At 55.0% G+C, this 18,027-nt stretch overlaps 1 protein-coding gene across 1 annotated transcript in view; it reads right to left on the reverse strand.

Moving 5' to 3' along the window:
- The window catches only part of RASGRF1 (Ras protein specific guanine nucleotide releasing factor 1), a 73,731-nt gene that overhangs the window by 33,894 nt on the left and 21,810 nt on the right, over positions 1-18,027 (reverse strand). The window contains exons 4-9 of the mRNA XM_066238285.1: positions 15,768-15,860; positions 13,346-13,599; positions 8,007-8,086; positions 6,204-6,397; positions 5,744-5,853; positions 670-788 (exon numbers count right to left, since the gene is read on the reverse strand). Coding sequence (XP_066094382.1) covers positions 670-788; positions 5,744-5,853; positions 6,204-6,397; positions 8,007-8,086; positions 13,346-13,599; positions 15,768-15,860 — 850 coding nt within the window. The remainder of the gene's footprint in view (positions 1-669; positions 789-5,743; positions 5,854-6,203; positions 6,398-8,006; positions 8,087-13,345; positions 13,600-15,767; positions 15,861-18,027) is intronic.

An 18,027-nucleotide genomic window follows, 5' to 3' on the forward strand; every position in this document is an offset into this window, starting at 1 on the left:
CACACAGGACCTGAGCTCTCCACAGAACACGGGGTCTGAGTGAGGTCACGCACACAGGACCTGAGCTCTCCACAGAACATGGGGTCTGAGTGAGGCGACCTTCAAATGCATCGCAGCTCCAATGTCCCCGCGTCGGCAGTCAGTCCCTCAGCCACGGAGAGCCTCTACCTGCCCTTCCCATGGGCCTGTGCCTCTTCACAGTATTCCCGGGGGAGCGGAGGCCGAGGGTGACAGAAACCTTCTTTGCAGAACTACTGTGGTCACTGCCTCCCCAAGGGACCAAGGACGATGAGCAAAGGACAGACAGACTGACCCATGCCGACTTCCTCACACGCTGAAAACGCTTGTGATTCACAGGGCCGGTCAATATCTATCCCTGATCCTTTGCCCCTACACTCTCCCCAAAGGGACATGTTGCTGTTTACAACACACAATAGACAACAAAGGCCATCTGAAAGAATTATATTCACATCTGGAGGGGAGGAAACTGAAAATTGATTATATCTGCATCGATCCATGTAGACCCTGTGTACATGTTTGTAACTGTCACTTTCCTCCACAGCCTGGGCACCTCACAGTCCCGCTGGCGGGTGTGCCAGCCAAACCACCTGGAGGCGCCCGAGGGATGCCGCCTCCCGACGGTGGCGGTCCCCTGGGCAGAGGCCGTACCTTGTCTCACGAAGGTCTGGCTGGTGTCCAGCAGGATCTCGCAGCCTTCGATGATCATGCGCTCAATGGCCAGGTTCTTCCGGATGTTCTCTGTCTCGCTTACTTCATCGTGCATTATCCTGTGGAGACAGGAAGTGACCCAGTCAGAGACAGGTGGCCGCCACTCTGAGGAGAGAAAGCTTGGCACCAGGGTTCTCAGTGGAGCCCCTGACAAAGGGGTCGAGAGCAGCAGGACTGCACGGAGTGTGCTGGACACTGAAAGGCATGATCTCATTTTATCTTTCTCACAGTCCAGGGAAGCAGGCGGTCTTATTTCAGAGAGAGGGAAATGGAGGTTAACAGGGAAGGAGTAAGTGTCTATGATTTAGAAGTCTGAAACATGGGGCGGAGACAGCAGCACTGGGAGGAAGGTGGAAGTCCGGGAAGCATCCTTAGTTTACTAACTCGTCCCTCCTCCAACCACCAGCCTTATCCATCCACAGAAGAAACCAACTTCATTCTTCCCCCAGGGCCTTTGCACTTCCTGTTTAGTGTCCCTGAGTGCTCTAAATGCAGCTGTTTCCTTAACAATGGCTCTGGAACAGCTTATTTTTGGAGGATGGGGCAATGCAAGTGGCTCAGGGAACACTGACCGGTCATTTCTGTAAATTCTGGCAAATCTGAGAGAGAAATAGGACACAGCTTGCTCCCAGTTGTCCCTCTTCCGACAGCTGCAACATCACTCATGTCCACAAGGTGGAACCATTGACCTGCTTTTTAGAAATACCCTTGGTGGCTAAGAGGACAAGACTATCGGCAACTTTGCTAAGAGCCTTGATAGGTTTACAGGAGTCTAGGAAAAAAGTGGTTCATTTATGGATGTTTAATCTGGAAAAATGCCCCGCCTAATTTTTCCCAGGGCCTTTTACTTGCTGTTTTCTCCTTCTGAATGCTCTTTATATGGCTGTTTCCTTCATAACAGCTTGGGACCGGCTTATTATTATTATTATTGTTGTTGTTGTTGTTGTATTTTTCTGAAGCTGGAAACGGGGAGAGACAATCAGACAGACTCCTGCATGCGCCCGACCGGGATCCACCCGGCACGCCCACCAGGGGGCGATGCTCTGCCCCTTTGGGGCGTCACTCTGTCGCTACCAGAGCCACTCTAGCGCCTGGGGCAGAGGCCAAGGAGCCATCCCCAGCGCCCGGGCCATCTTTGCTCCAATGGAGCCTCGGCTTCGGGAGGGGAAGAGAGAGACAGAGAGGAAGGAGAGGGGGAGGGGTGGAGAAGCAGATGGGCGCTTCTCCTGTGTGCCCTGGCCGGGAATCGAACCCGGGACTTCTGCACGCCAGGCCGACGCTCTACCACTGAGCCAACCGGCCAGGGCTTATTTTTTTTTAGGACCTGGCATTGCAGCTAGTTCATGAAAGACTAAGGTCGTTAATTCTGTAGGTTCTGGCAAGTCCGGGAGGAAAACTTGAAACAGCTACTTTCCAATCTAGATAGAGACAACTGTCCCTGTCGTTTGTTGGGCCACTTGCAATACCACTTATATCCACAAGGTGACAGCATTTGCTCGCTTTATAAAAAATACCACTGGTGGAAGCAAAAGACCGAGAGGTCGAGGTTGCTAGGAATCTTGATGGGTTTCCAGGAGTCTGTTATTTTTGTGTGTGGCTCTGGAGAAATAACCTATCTCCTCCTGCTCAGAGTCTTTGTATTTTCCGCTTCCTTCCCCTGAACCCTCTTTTATGGTTGTTTTAGTTAGTACTGGCTCTGGAACTTTTAATTTGGAAGGAGCTGGCAATGCAGCTGGGTCAGGGAGGAGTGACTTAAGTAAATTCTGTAAGTTTTGGTGTGTCTGGGAGAGAAAGAGGGCACAATTTACTCTAACCTGAGCAGACAGACATCTGTACTATTTGTACCGATTCTGTCAACTGCCAACACTGCTCATGTCCACGAGGTGACAGCATTTACCTGCTTCTAAAAAATACCTTCCACGGGGAAAAAGAAAAAGTGAGCACCTGACTTTGCTAAGAGCCTGGATGGTGGGGTGTGGGGATCTTGAAACATACCCTACCTCCTTCTGCTCGGGCTTTATTTATTTATTTATTTACAGAGACAGAGAGTGAGTTAGAGAGAGGGATAGACAGGGACAGACAGACAGGAACAGAGAGAGATGAGAAGCATCAATCATTAGTTTTTCATTGTGCATTGCAACATCTTAGTTGTTCATTGATTGCTTTCTCATATGTGCCTTGACCACGGGCCTTCAGCAGATCGAGTAACCCCTTGCTGGAGCCAATGACCTTGGGTTCAAGCTGGTGGGCTTTTTGCTCAAACCAGATGAGCCTACGCTCAAGCTGGCAACCTCGGGGTCTTGAACCTGGGTCCTCTGCATCCCAGTCTGACGCTCTATTCACTGCGCCACCACCTGGTCAGGCGCTCGGGCTCTTTGTGTATGCTATTTCCTCTCTCTGAATGGTCTTCATATGGCTCTTTTCTTAATATTTTCTCTGGAATGGCTTATTTTGTGGGGACCTGGCGATGTACCTGGCTCAGGGAAGATTGAACTCGGTTACCTCTGTAGGTTCTGACACATCTGGGAAGGAGGCAGGACACACCCAGCTCCTGGTCTGAAAATACAGACTGTTGTCCAATTTGCCCGTTCTGCCGACTGCAACACTCTTCTCGTCCAGCAGGTGGCACCATTTACCAGCTTTTAAAAAATATCGCCCACAGGAGAAAGGTAAGTTTTAAATTTTGCTAAGAACATTGATGGATTTTCAGGAGCCTTGGGAAAGTAGTGAGTCACTTTTTCGGAGGGAGGTCTCGAAATAGTCCTTCACCTACTCTGAGAAAAACAGAAAGCCTCCTATGTGTTTGTTGGGACCTGAATTCTACAATGAATGCCAGCAGGAGGGCTGGTTAATGTGTGTGGCTTACAAAGTTCTCTCTCAGACACTCTCCAATTAAACCCACAGCAAGGGGCTATGACACTGGAGGCCTAGGGTTTGTGATTAGTGGACTCAGCCTGATGCTGAACAAGTCATTGGACCCCCTGGTCCTCAGTTTCTGGAGAATGTTGGGGTGTCCTTGTGCCTGGCCCATAAGAGGTACTTGAAAAATGGTTGTGGTTACTGTTACTGCTATCATGGCTGCGTAAGGACATGGGGGAGTCTCTTTTTCAGCTGCCTTGGTTTTCCCATCCTTCCCACCAATTCTCTTATGGAGGACCCGGCCTCAGCTCTGTCCTGGAAAGATGTCGGTGAGGGAGACACCTTTTGGAGTGTGTATAAGTTCTTGGGAGGGGGTTCGTTTCTGAAGGTGACCAAAGGCAATCAGCCTCATTTCTCTTGACCAGGGTGGGGACCGGGTGAGGAGGGCTGTGTTTGGTGAAAAACAAGGTGAGGGGACTCCGCAGCGGCCGCGCGAGTTCTGCTATTAGACGTGTATAACTGCAGCGGCCCAGGATGCACGCGGCCTCTGGCTGGTCTGTGTTGGGAGGTGGGCCCACGCTGTTCCTGCAGCTCTGGACTCTGGGGAGGCAGCCTGGGTTCCAGAGCCTGGGGCTCCTGTGGGGGTGACTGGGTAACTGGTGAGCCAGGGGATGTTGGTTTAGGAGAAATGGGGCAAATGCCAGAGGCAGGAGACAGCCAATCTCCTGGAGGGGTATTTCGAGCCCAGCATCAAGGACTGGTTTCCTGAGGGCCTCCTGTGGGCTGGGGGTTTTCTTCAGCCCCCTCCCCATGGTGACAGGAGGATGAAAGGGTTGTCACAGCAACAATCAGCCCTCCTTTGTGCTGGGTTCAGGGCCAGGTGCAGGTGATGGGGGTGTGAGGACAACTAAAGAGCAGGCTGCACACCAGGACCCCAGGGAAAGGGGTCACATACCTTGGCACCCAGGTACCCTCTGCACCTGTGCCAACACTGGGACAGGCATCTGTCGGTGACAAGGAGCCTGGCTGCCTCATGGAGTCCCAAGTCCCCACTGGAAAGAGTGTGTGGGACTTGGCTACCTGGGTCATGTGAGGCCAGGGGACCCCACCCCACAATGATGGGTTTGTCTGCAGTCACGGCCTGAATACAGCCTCACCCTGGTCCTTTACCCTGGGGCCTGTGTCCTGCCCTGGTCCAGCCTGCCCTCCCTCTGCCCAGCGGGGAGCCTGGGCCTCACCTGCTGCCCCCTGCTGGGCTGGGAAAGCTATTTAGGCACTGAGACATTGGACTGGTAGCTCCGGTAACCTGTCTCTGAGCACAAAGCCTGCTTCTTCTCTTGGCCTCCACACACGGGGGCCCCCAGCCCTCAGCCCTTGCTTCCCATCTGAATTCTGCCCAAATTCACTCCCTTGGTGACTTCACTAGTCTGTGACTCAAGATACAGTCCAAGCCGCAGATACTGAAATGTTTCCTCCCCTCCACCCAGACTCAAACACCCTGCTCCCTTTGTGTCCCCTCCGTCTCTAGGTCCACACCCCTCAGGAACAATGCAGTGAGGCAGGAAGACCCCCTGCACGCCCCTCCCACTTCTCTCATCTCCATCACCGCACCCCTGACTCGTCTTCTCTTTCTCCCCTCATCTAAGCCAGCAGAACCTCCATCTTTAAAATGCGTCCAGCATCTGAACCTCCCCCTCTCCTCCACTGCCACCACCTGGTACAGGGCAGTGTCACTGCTGCCTGGGATGTGACAGTGACTCCTCCTTGGTCCCCCCTGGTCCCTGCTTCTGCCCTTGCAGAGGGAGGTCCCCCCAGGCCTCAGGGACTGAGAGGAGGCAGGTGAGAAACCTTGACTTGTCTGCCCAGGTCACTGCCTGTTCTGGCTCAAGTCTTGGGCTTGTGGCGGACACGGGAGGGCAGAGAAAGTGAGCAGATTCCGGCCTGTCTCTGCCTCAGACCCCACGTGTGTGAAGGCAAGACGCAGCTTCCCACCAGCGCCCAGGAGAGCTTGAGCTGCAAACCAGGGTACTTGCCCAAGCACCTAGCTTCCCTGCCCCCCCCCCCAATCCTTCCCTGAACAAGCGTATTAACACTGGGCGGAGCCTACGCGGGGGAGGGGTTTCCCAGCCGCAGCCTGTGCCCTGGGGCAGCTCACCTGGACAGCTCCTCCAGCTTGGACTTGGCGTAGTCCAGGCTGTTCCGCTCAACGTGCTCGTGCGGAGTGTGGGCCAGGAGCTCGTGCAGTGTCAGGATGTACCTGGGGATCTGCGGCGGGGAGGGCCGGAGGCGGGGGTGGGGTTAGGGGAAGGACAGAAGGACAGAGAGACACAGCAGCATTGTCAAGGGTTCTCAGCTCCAAGGACACCTGCAGGAGGCAGGGCCTGGGGGTGCGCTGGGGACCAGGGGGGACAGGGCCCCTGACAGAGCTGCCCCAATACCTTCCCACAATACCTGCTCCGTGGGACAGGACCGGCCAGGGCCCGCGCAGGCCGCCCCCCTCCTCGAGGCAGCTCAGAGCAGGCATGGGAGGGTCTGGGCCCTCCTCGTGGGGCTGCAGGAGCCCGAGGGGGTCTCCGGGGACCGGCTCCCGCCCGCCCAGCCGCAGCAGCCCCCACCTGGAACATGGGGTAGGTGAGGAAGGTCTCCAGCGTCCTCTCCTCGCAGTCGGGCTTGGCCTCGTAGTGCTTGAGCAGCTTGTCGAAGTCGCGGTTCTGCTTGCAGTGCGCCAGGATCTGCAGGCTGTACTGGTGGTTGCGCACGAACTCCTGGTAGATGTTGAGCATGGGCAGCAGGATGTCGAAGAGGTCGGCTGGAAGGAGGGTGGGGTCAGGGGGGCCGGCACCCCCGCGGAGACAGATGCTCCAGCCCCCTCTCCAGAGGGACCCCTGCCTGTGGCGGAGACTGTGGCACCGCAGCCCTGTTCCTGGTTAGGTGGCCCCAGATATTGGGACCATATCAGAATCTCAGATTTGGAGAGGTGGGCCCCAGTCTGGTTCGACACGTGTCCTGGGGGTCAGAGAGAGGAGGTGTCGTGGGCGACCTCCTTCAGCACCCAGACACTCGTTCTGCAACTGCCTGGGGTGCTGGTGGCTGAATGTTCTCAGCTGGGTCCTCACCTCCAGGACTGCTTTTGTTGTTGTTTTATTTATTCATTTTAGAGAGGAGAGGGAGAGACAGAGACAGAGAGAGAGAGAGAGAGAGAGAGAGAGAAGGGGGGGGAGGAGCTGGAAGCATCAACTCCCATATGTGCCTTGACCAGGCAAGCCCAGGGTTTCGAACCGGAGACCTCAGCATTTCCAGGTTGACGCCAGGAACTGCTTTTGGCTGAAGGGAGCTGCCTTGCCTGAGTCACACCCACCCAATGGCGGGACCAGGTGGGGGTGTAAAGAACAGCCCCATGACACCCTTAGGGACGTCCTTGAAGGGCCATCCTAGCTCCTGAGCTCCCGGGGGATCAGCTGGGGGCCTGGCTGTACCTGCATCAAAGCTGCACTCCTTCCTGCTCTGGCCCCCACGGTGTGAGGCTGAAGGCCCAGCAGGCCTCCCTTCCAGGGTGTCCCACCTGTGACAGCCACCCATCTGAGGTCACAGGTGGGTCAGTAGGTGGCCTGGAACCAGTTCTCCTGACACCCCCATTCCATGTCTTCCCGCCCTGCAACACGGCCTCGTGAGTCTCCGTCCCTCACCTATCCCCTCATCAGTGCACCCCTGTCCTTCCAGGCCTCCCCAGCTCCGCACCCCTCGATCAGTGAGCTGGGTCCTCTGCTGGTGGATCTGTCTTGACTTCCTGGGTGTACAACATCCTGTCCTCCCAGCCCAACGCTCCAACCTGCCCTGTACTCTTGACGGGGGCTAGGGGGTGGGGAGAGGCTGTACCCACGACAATTCCTGCCGCCAGGCCCTGTGCTCATGGGCCCTGGAGCACCCCACAACGGCCAACAAGCACGAGAAAACACACGCTAAAACGTGCAGTGAAAAAACCCCCACAGCAAGATTCGAATTCCATAGTCAGTATGTTTGCAATTATGTAAAGTGGAGAACACCCCCCCGCCCAAGATCTACACATAAAGAAAAATTGGAAGAAAACACCCAAGTGTTTACAGTGGTATCTTTGGGAGGAAGAACTATGGTTGATATATTTTTAAACGTTTTCTCCTCTTTCAGATTCTCAAGTTTTCTCAAATGGGCACATATAGATTATTTTTAAAAGAGAAAAGCAGATACAGAACTAAAAATACATCGCTTCTTCCTAGAAGCAGAGCTTTCGCCAACATCTCTTTCCTCCAGGGCTCCATCTGAGGGATCCTGTGAGTTTCCCACTTTGTTTTACTTTAGAAGAACGAAAGTGCCGCCAGCCCCCAAGGCCGCCCGGAGAGGGATTCTGCAGGTGGGGGCGAGGCAGCGGGGCTGGGACTCACCCAGGACCAGAGTGGGCCAGCTGGAGATGCGGGCCTTCAGGCCCTGGTAGAAGATCTGGTGCAGAAACATGATGGTCTCGCTGGAATAGAAAGAGAGGGTGAGGCGGGGCCAGGAAGTCCCGCGCCCGCCCGGCGCCCCTCCCACGCGGCAGGTGCGCACAGCTCTGGGGCCCGGGAGACGCCAGCAGCAAGCTCCTTCCTCGGGTGGGGCCTGCTGCGACAACCCCAGCGGCGGGACAGACTGTGTGCAGGACAAATAAGCGAGACCCCTGTTAAAATGAAGGACTAGGCATTTCTAGAGGTGACAGCTGAGCCTTGGGGGTCACTCGCCGCGAGGGGAGGCGCCTGGAGGGATCCTGGGGGAACCAAGAAGTTGGGGCGGAGTAGCAGATTAGGAACATTCTAGAACTGGAAGAAATATAGCTGATGAAGCCTCCATTTCTCAGGTAGAAACGGCGAGGACCTCACCTGTAATTCTCCTTCTTGGAAATGACTACTGTTACCTGTCTAACGGGGTAAAAAAAATCTCATTTTGATTGGCTTTGCTTGAAAAAAAAAGTGGTTGGTGGGTGGGTTGGATATTTTTTCTGTGGATTGGCCATGCAGATTCCTGCTTTTGGGAACTGACTAGTCATGTCCACTGACTCTTTTTCTCTCTTATTGATTTTAAATAACCCTCCAGCTGAAGCCTATCCTCTGTGCATACCTCCAAGGGCGGCCATTCTGGCTCCGCAGCTCGCCCACTGCGCACACGTCTGGTGTTTGGACACTTTCCTGATTTTCTTTCTATTCTATGCTTGGGGCACCATGCTGTCCCCACTCCTGGGTGGCACCCCCCCCCATATCTGACTGCTTCATTTTACGTGTAAGTACTTCCCTAGAGATTACTTTGGTGTAAGATGTGAATATGAGGTAATCACAGTTCTTCTCTGGTTTGGGTAACAAGCTGCCCCGTCCTGTTGGTCAAACCTACCTGCTGTTTCTCCTGCTTTGCTCTAGGCCACCTTCTCTATCACAGAATTCTCGTGCATCCCTGAGTCTCTTTCTGTACTGTTTCATTTTGATGCTCTATTGGACTGTTGCATTAATTTTGATATATTTATAAAGATAAAGCTTTATATTTTAATTATAAGTGGGGAACGTGTCTCTCATTGTTCTCTTCAGAGTAATATGATCTAGTTAGTGTCTATTCCTTCAGTTGAACTTTAAAATCATTTTGAGGCTGCACTTGATTGGAATTGTATTAAATTGATAGCATATTTTGGGTGAGAATAACATCTCTACAATACAGATTCCTCCCAACCAGAAAGCTGGCCCACTCTGTTTTTGTACGGCCAGTAGTAAACAGAGATTTTTTTTTTACATCTTTAAAGGATTAAAAAAAAAATCAAAGAAATGTTTCATGATATGTGAAACTCACATTGAAGTTCATTAGAAGAGTTTGGATTTGTTAACGGATTGTCTGACCACTTAGTTGTTTGTTTTTTTTTTGTATTTTTCCGAAGCTGGAAACGGGGAGAGACAGTCAGACAGACTCCCGTATGCGCCCGACCGGGATCCATCCAGCATGCCCACCAGGGGCGATGCTCTGCCCACCAGGGGGCGATGCTCTGCCCCTCCGGGGCATTGCTCTGCCGTGACCAGAGCCACTCTAGCGCCTGGGGCAGAGGCCAAGGAGCCATCCCCAGTGCCCGGGCCATCTTTGCTCCAATGGAGCCTTGGCTGCGGGAGGGGAAGAGAGAGACAGAGAGGAAGGAGGGGGGGTGGGGGTGGAGAAGCAAATGGGCGCCTCTCCTATGTGCCCTGGCTGGGAATCGAACCTGGGTCCCCCACACGCCAGGCCGACGCTCCACCACTGAGCCAACCGGCCAGGGCCTGACCACTTAGTTTTGATGGAGACTGGCCCTCACAGAAGTTGGTCCCTAGGTCGCATGTGTAGAGACCCCGAGTAGGTGTGGCCGTCCTCTGTGGCTGTGCCTCTGTCCACAGCAGGATTATTGTCCAGTGAGAGACCCAGACACTAACAAAATTACCATTCATGTGTGATGAATGCTACAAAAAGGGCCCAGGAGTGACAACCAGGGAACATATGCCGACAGCCACAAGTGGCATGGGGGTGGGCAGGGACACGACATCGAGGAAAGGTGTGAAGAGACTGAGAGATGGCTGTTGGGAGGAGTGTCGGGTAGGATGTGCATACCAGGGAGAGGCAGTGATGTCTGCAGAACACACTTGGGATCTATCCAACTTCCTGAGCCCAGAAAGGGGTGTGACCTGCCCAAGGCCGGTCCAAGGTAGACAGGGCAGTGCCAAACCTCTGCCCTCCTGCCCCACCTTCTGTCTGGTGCCAGTCTGGGTTCAAGTGCCCGCCCTGCTCACTCCCAGCCCAGGCAGACATGGCCGACTGATGGCAGCACGCCCCCCACTGGGCTTCACCCTTCTCTACCCAGGGCTCCGGGCAGCCACTGCCAATCAATCAGAGCAGGCGTCAAGACACCAACCATCTGTCACCCAGGAGGGATGCCTTTCATGACAGGGCAGCGCATGTGGTTCCCAGCACGTGTCACTGGGCCTGGCTGTTGCGAAAGGGAGACAGTCCATGCCTGCAAGCTCATCGCCTTGGCTAAACAAACCCCTCCCAGCTCTGCAATATCCTTGAGGAATCAACCAACCTGGAGGGAGGTCTTGCTCTTTCCAAAGACCCCTTTTGATGAATGAAATCACCAAGTTAGCATCCGGTTTGGGGAAATCCGTGTGCAGAAATGCCTTATAATAAGTGGGGCTGGTAGCCTCTGCCCTTGGCTTGTGGCACACCGACCTCTGTGCTGGGGTCTGAGCCAGGGAGACCCGGGGGGTTCACACTCTGGGTTCTACCTATCACAGGAAGCGGGGAGGCTGGACTCACATACTCCGGAAGGTTCTCTCACAGGGCAGGAGTGGGAGGCATGCAGGCAGGCCAGAGGAGCCACAGCTGGGAGCGGGAAGGGGTGCAGAGATCAGGGTGAACACAGCCTGCTCGGGCCAGCTGTGTGCTCTCGAACACATCCTGTCACCCCTGAGCCCTGGGCCAGCCTCGTGAGGCATCTCTGATGGTCAGAAACCTTGTAGGCCAAGTGCTTACTGAGAGCCTGGCACAAAGCAGCCCCTTAGTGTGGTGAGTGTCCTGCACAGTGCTGGGTGAGGTTGTTAGAAGCTGAATGGAAAATTAGTTTTAGGCCCTGGCTGGGTGGCTCAGTGGATAGAGCGTCAGCCTGATGTATAGATGTTCCAGGTTTGATTCCTGGTCAGGGTACACAGGAGAAGCAACCATCTGCTTCTCTTCCCCTCTTTCTCTCCCTTCTCTCCCTCTTCCCCTCCCGCAGCCAGTTGCTTAATTGGTTTGAGCATCAGCCTCAGGCGCTAAAAACAGCTCGGTTGATTCCAGCATTGGCTGCAGGTGGGGGGTTGCCGGGTGGATCCAGGTGGAGGTGTATGTGGGAGTCTGTCTCTCTGTATCCCCTCCTCTCACTTAAAAAAACCAAACTAATTTCAGCTGTTCTTTATGCTCCTCCAAAGCCTGGAGGCTAAGATAGCAAAGCTTATGCTGTACCCCAACACCAGAGAGATGGGAATCACTCCCAGGCTCTCCCCACTTGTACCCCATCTGGTAAGGGACGGGAAGGAGCCTGGGCTCCTGCTTGAGAAGGGGGGGCACAGAGGAGAAGCCAGCACTTCTGATTTGCATCTACTGAGCTGATCATTGGTTTTCCTGACTTAATAGAGTAAGAAAAAAGAGTGAAATACATGGATTGGTTTTTGATGTTGAACCAGCCTTGAGCGCCTGGGGGTAAAGTCCATTTGGCCGCGATGGACGACCCTCTTTATATGTGCGTAAATTCTATTTGACAATATTTTGTGTCTGTGGTCACTGCACATCCTGGTCTGTGGCTCTCTCTTCCCACAATGGCGTGGCCTGGTTTTGGTAACAGGAACTCTGGCCAATAGGGAGACTGGGAAGTGTTCCCACCAGGTTAGATTTGAATCACTGAGATAATGTCTCACTGCTGCTGAGCACAGGGGACATGCTGGGCCCCTCAGTTGACCCTCCTACACCTGTAAGAGGAGGCAGCATCCCTGGGCCAGGCGTTTGACACCTTCTGGCCTGCAGATTCTGGAGGTCTTAAGAATGAATCAAGCTGCTACTAGTCACCGGGATCAGTGAGACCACCGAGATGGGCTACAGTCAGCCACAGGCCCCATGGAGAGCAGAGACAGGCCCTGCACAGGCTGGCAGGGGGACTCGGCTCAGGCCACCTCTGTGCAGAGCTTCTCCCCAGCCCAAGACTCTGAGGCCAAATGCCGTCCCCTCCCCCCCTCTGCCCCCCCACTCTGAGGCCTCATCCCTATCTTGGTGTCAGTCCTGTCCTGCCCCATGACTTTCAGCCTCTCGAGTCCCATCTCTCTGCTGGGCTTCAGACCCACGTCTGACCCACATCCACTGCCCCGCTCATCTCCTCCGAGGTGCCCCACAGGCCTCGCAAACTCTCCACCCCGGTGGGGGAGGGGGGGCACAGGAAGGTAACTCCGGGTCTATGCCAAGGGCCTGGAGGAAGGCCAGTTGCAATGAGGAAAATGACTGGTAACTATTTTAAAAGACTTGCAGTTGAAGGGACGCACAGGGGACAGTCGTTGACCTTCATTCCAGGGTCGGCATTGGGTGTAAAGTGCCAAGCCAGCACTGATGCCCGGATCACCATTCGAGAAAAAGAACCGCTTTATAAGCTATGTAGGTAGTGTGGCCCCGAGCAGACTCCGCAGGGGCCTGAGGATTCTAGATCCAGACTTGGCCCGCAGGTCATCGTGAGCGTGTCAGGGTAGAAGAATGGGACGTAGCTAAGCTTTGAGTAGCTTGGCTTATAACTCTGAGCGCCCCGGATGTCGCGGGTGGGATACCCCTTTGTGAGGGGCCGTCTTGGGCACTGGAGAATGTTTAGCATCCTCCTTTGTTTCTCCCCACTGGATGCCAACAGCAAGCTCTTTCCCACAAGCCCAGCCAAGTTCTGACATTCAGAAATGTCCCCAAACACTGCCAAATGTCCCCTGGGGGCAAAACTGGCCTTGTTTTTTACCAGCACTTAGAGACCATGCGGGCCTCCTTTGCACTCTTGCCCTGGGCCCCATATTGGTGGTGGTGGGGGGTGGCTTCAGCCATATAACCCTGGCAACTTCCTCCCGGGGCCTCAGTTCCTCTGCACTTGGGGGGAACTAGATGGAGCTGGGGTCAGAGTTCGCTCCGTGTGGGTGAGGGTCCTCTCTGCCTCCTGGTCCAACCCTGCAGTGGGCTGGCCTGGTATGCTCACCTGTTGAGGAAGATGCTGCTGACGTCATCGTGCGTGATGGGGGGCTTCTTGGAGCTGGCAGCCATGCGCAGCGGGCGCAGGAAGTTGTTGACCAGGATGTGCAGCTGTTGCACGTACTCAGCCTCGGCCTCCAGCATGCTGAACACAACCTGGTTCCGCTTGCGCATGCTGTCGGCGTGCGGCGACCGGATGTAGTCCTGGATGATGGTCTTCCACTTGCGCCGGCACAGCCAGCCCCGCAGGAAGCTCTGCACCTGGGCGCCCACAGAGCAGAGAGCCCCTCAGTGTCCTGGGTGCTGAGCGCCCCAAGGGTGGGGACCACGGCATCGTTGGCCCCCTGTGCTGGGTGTGCAGGGACCCAGAGCACAGACAAGGAGCAGGCCTGGTTCTGCTGCCCACAGGTCCCGGGCGAGGCACTGGGTCTCTCTGAGCCCGTTTGCCACCTGGCCAAGGGGGCAAAGACGATGCCGGGCTCCAGGTGTGGTCCACAGATTGGCAGCCTCTGTTGGATAAAAATGCAGGCCGCGTGCCCCCAGCCCTCTGCATGTCAACAAGACCCCCTGGCTACTTTAGAAACATTCTCTGAAGGAGGACAGTGTGGCCCAGCGCCTGTAGTGGGATGTGGGTGAGGACACAGGGCACCAGGCTGCATGGGACACGGTTCACGCCTCTTCTCATCCAATCACTGGCCTGAGAGACCAGAAGTTTCAATTACAGTGTGTCTGAGAAGAGGGCAATTATCATATTGAATGGAAGATGGCAAATTAGTTACTCCCGTGGCTGGCCCTCGCCAGCGCTTGCCGGGAGCCTCCCTCCTGCCTCCGTGGGGCAATGATACCCACACTCCACTTGCTTGTCGCCTAGTTTGGCAGGAACTCGGGGAAGGCCTTGATTTGCACACATAGAATTGCTCTAAGAAGCACACGCTTCCAATGAAGATGCCACCAAGCTCCCTGCCATGCCCACATAGGGGGGACCCAGGGCACCTGGAGCAAGGTGCTGAGAGGTGCCTGGATGGGGGACTGGGGACCCAAGGGTCATCCTATGCGGGTCAGACCTGTCAGCTGGGAATTCGCCCCGGAGAGAAGATGCCAAGCCTGGGCCCGCTTCTTACAATGGAGTGGCTTACTCTGGGGCTCCAGGAGGTGACAACAGAGGGAAGGGGGCGGGTTTCCGTTGGTGCTTACTGAATGTTCCAACCACAATAGCTTCTCAAAATGGGCCAGGAAGCTCAGTGGGGCCATAGCTGAGGACAGCCAGGTGTCCCTGCCTGATGGCACTTGATGCAGACCTGGGGGGCAAATCTAAATGCTCACGTGGCCTGGCAGGTCCTCCTGTATGTGCATGGAGCCACCTAGGTGGGTACCCATGGGGCTGCAACTTCTTTCCTGTCCATATGTGGGAGGTGGGCCAGGAGGGGCGGGGCCAGCTTTTCCAGGATGTGGTGTGTCACGGGGGCCAAGGATGTGGGCTCTGGAGCTTGGTGGCCAGGGTTTAAGTGTTGCTCCTGAAACACTCCGCTGTGTGACCTGGGGGAGTCACTCCGCCCGTCTGTGCCTCAGTTCCCCGGGTGGGAGAATAGACCCTCAGAGGGCTTGCCGTTAGGAACGAATCCACAGCAGCGAGGCCCCTGGGACAGTGTCTGGCACACGGAGCGTAATAAATGGTAGCTATTTCTACTTTTGAGAAACCAGAAATCCAGATTCTTATGTGGAATGTTTGGCTTTTAAAGCACTGGCAACAAATGAAAAGGAGAAAGGGACACAATGTGTGGGCTCGGAACCCCAGCATGCTGGAGGCTGTGCCTGGCCTGCGGGGTCCCTTCACCTGCTCAGCAGGTGGGGCTCTCTGGTTCTCTTAGGGTGAGTCAGGCTCCCGATTCAGGCCTGGCACACTGCCAACATGAACCATGAGCTTTCCCTCTGCACCCCCTGGGGTGGCCACCCGCAGGGTCACTGGTACCTTCTGAGATGTCTGTCCCTCTGGATGCTAACAGGACAGAACCAGTGGGGGCAACGGTGGGGTCTAACAGAGGCCGGGTGCTCATGCTGAGATCTGCTGGGGACGAGAGGGGGCAGTTATGCAGAAGTGTTTGCTGACAGGGGACGTGTGAGGGAGAGACCATGGCGAGAGGTGTCCTGTGGGTCAGGTCGCTGCCTGGTGTTATAAGGAAAGCTCTCAGCGGAGAGTCCCATTGCTAGGGTTCCTGTCCTTTCTTTCTTGGAGGCTCAGTTTTCTTATCTATGAAATGGGGTGAGCCACCCTCCTCACAGCAACAACCGGAAGAGATATCTTGACAGAGTGCTATTCAGGGGTTCAGGGCTGCGGGTCCTGCCCCTGGGGCTGAGGTGAGGGGGCAGTGGGTCAGGAGGCTCTCTGCTAGGGCTGGGGCGGTGTTACAGCCCAGAGGGACGGTACAGACCTTCTTAATTTTCTTGATGTCACTGTCCTCGTCGTTGGGGGTGACGGTCTGGGTGGCCTGGATTCGCTCATTGTCCTTGAGCAGAGATGCAATCTGCAACAGAAACACAGGTTAGCTGCCCAGAGGGTCACCGGTCAGCAGGCCTTGCATGGTGGGTAGGCATCCTGTGACTTCTTCCCCAAGGGCCAGTGGCACCCAACCACAGGTCCCTTGCTCTGTGGGAGGTTGCTGAGACAGACATCTGTGAGTGAACAATGGACTGGGAACCTGTCCACCTGGGTTCCAGGCAGCTGGGCTCTGACTCCGGGTGACCTGGGGCCCTCTGCTCTCCGGGCTGCAGGCAGCCATCTGTAACCAGGGCGCCTTGGCCTGAATCTGTGATTCTGTTCCCGACTCCCCAACCATCACTGCCTTTATTTGGGCGTCTTTACTGTGGAAAGCTATATGTAACATAAAGTTGAGCATTTTAGCCAGTTTTCAAGGAACAATTCAGGAACATCAAGTACATTCACATCACTGTGCAGCCATTCCCACCAGCCATCTCCAGAACTTTCTCATCTCCCCACAGTGAAACACTGAGCCTATTCAACACGAATCCCCCCTCCTCCAACCCTGGCAGCCCCCCTTGTACTCTGTCTCTATGAACTTGACCATTCTACCTTCCTCAGCTAAGTGGATTCAGTTCTTGTCTTTTTGTGACTAGCTTGTTTCACTTAGCATGATGTCCTCAGGGTTCATCCATGCTGTAGCATGAGTCAGAATAGCCTTCTTTTTTTCAGGCTAAGTAATTTCCCATTGTCTGTAGAGAATACAATTTGCTATCCATTCATCTGTTGATGGATACTTGGGAGTCCCTTCATTTTTCAAATCAACTCCACTGGCAGCCTTGTCTCCAGAGACCGTCGGTGGCCAGAGCAGAGTCCTTCGGGCTGGGCTTGCTGTCTCTGCCCTGGGCTGCCCGGAAGCTCTTCTCTGACCTAGAGCCCTCTTTGGGGCACAACCTGGAGACTGCTGGCCTAGAAAATGGGACAGTCTGGGAACGCACATCAGAGCTGCTCTAAAGATCTCCATGTGCCTGGTTTGGGGACCAGAGAGATGGACACAGCGAGGCCCTGGGACAGCTCCGGTGCACGGGCCAGGGCCCCTTCCCACCACCTCCGAGTCTGCGAGTCTTTGCTGGGCGCCCTTCCCCAGGGCTACCTCGCACTGCGGATTCTCCTGTTCACACGTTCAAATGCCCGCATCGCCTGTTTACTCTCCATCTTTGCTGTGAGTTCCGTGGGGGGGGGGGAAGGACCCCACATTCCTTAATGTGCTCCCACGCCGGGCACAGGGATGGACACTCAACGCATACTGTTGGCCATGTTAACAAGTGAATTAAAACAACCCAGAGCAACAGAAACCCCAGCCACAGGAAAACACCGCAGTCCCTCGGCCCCACATCTAAATTAAATGTAGCAGCTCAGGGGAACTTGCAGCCGGGCTCCCTCTTCAGGCCACTTGTGAACTGCAGGGTGAATGGGCTCTCACAATGGAGCGAAAGGAGCACTTTGAAAGCAAAATGAAACGGTTACCCTTTCTCCACTCCCGGGTTGCTAAAATCACCTGGCGACCTCACCTGGCGACGCTTGAAGAGTGGCGGAAAATATCTGACTGATAAATATTCAGTGCCGACAGGGGACGCTTCTTTTCTCTCCCCAGTCGTCCCCTCCCCATTCCCCCCTCCCCAATTCTCTGAGAACATTTGCTTATTGAGATAAAGGTCTCTCAGGGGCGAAGGGGCATGCACACACACACACACACACACACACCATGTGCACGCGCACGCACACACACTTCTGGAGAGCTCAGAGACTCGGGCATGCCCAGTCAGCATTGGCCTGATATTGGCACCTCCGTGCCAGTCTGCTTCCTTTGCAAGTTTTAGCATTTGCACCCGGTACTCTTTTCCCTTTAGTTGAGGATGTGTGTATGTGTGTGTGTGTGTGTATCTGTATTTAAAATTGATGGCACTTCTCTCTGAGAGAGGCATTCCAGGACATCTACTCAGCAGGGACCAGGGCAAAAAATAGATGCAATTAGGCCAGGCGCTCTGCTACAGGCCGAGGCAACACCGGAAGCTTTGGAGCCTTATTTAAGCATCGGGCTGGGTGGGCAAAGCTCTGCAGAGCTGGGAGTCTGGGGACCTTGCTGGAGCCTGGGCCTTGGTCCCTCTTGTGAGGAGCCTATGTCAAGATGATGGCATGAGCACCTGTGAGCT

Source organism: Saccopteryx bilineata, chromosome 7, assembly GCF_036850765.1.
Source record: "Saccopteryx bilineata isolate mSacBil1 chromosome 7, mSacBil1_pri_phased_curated, whole genome shotgun sequence".
Taxonomy (NCBI): Eukaryota; Metazoa; Chordata; class Mammalia; order Chiroptera; family Emballonuridae; genus Saccopteryx; species Saccopteryx bilineata.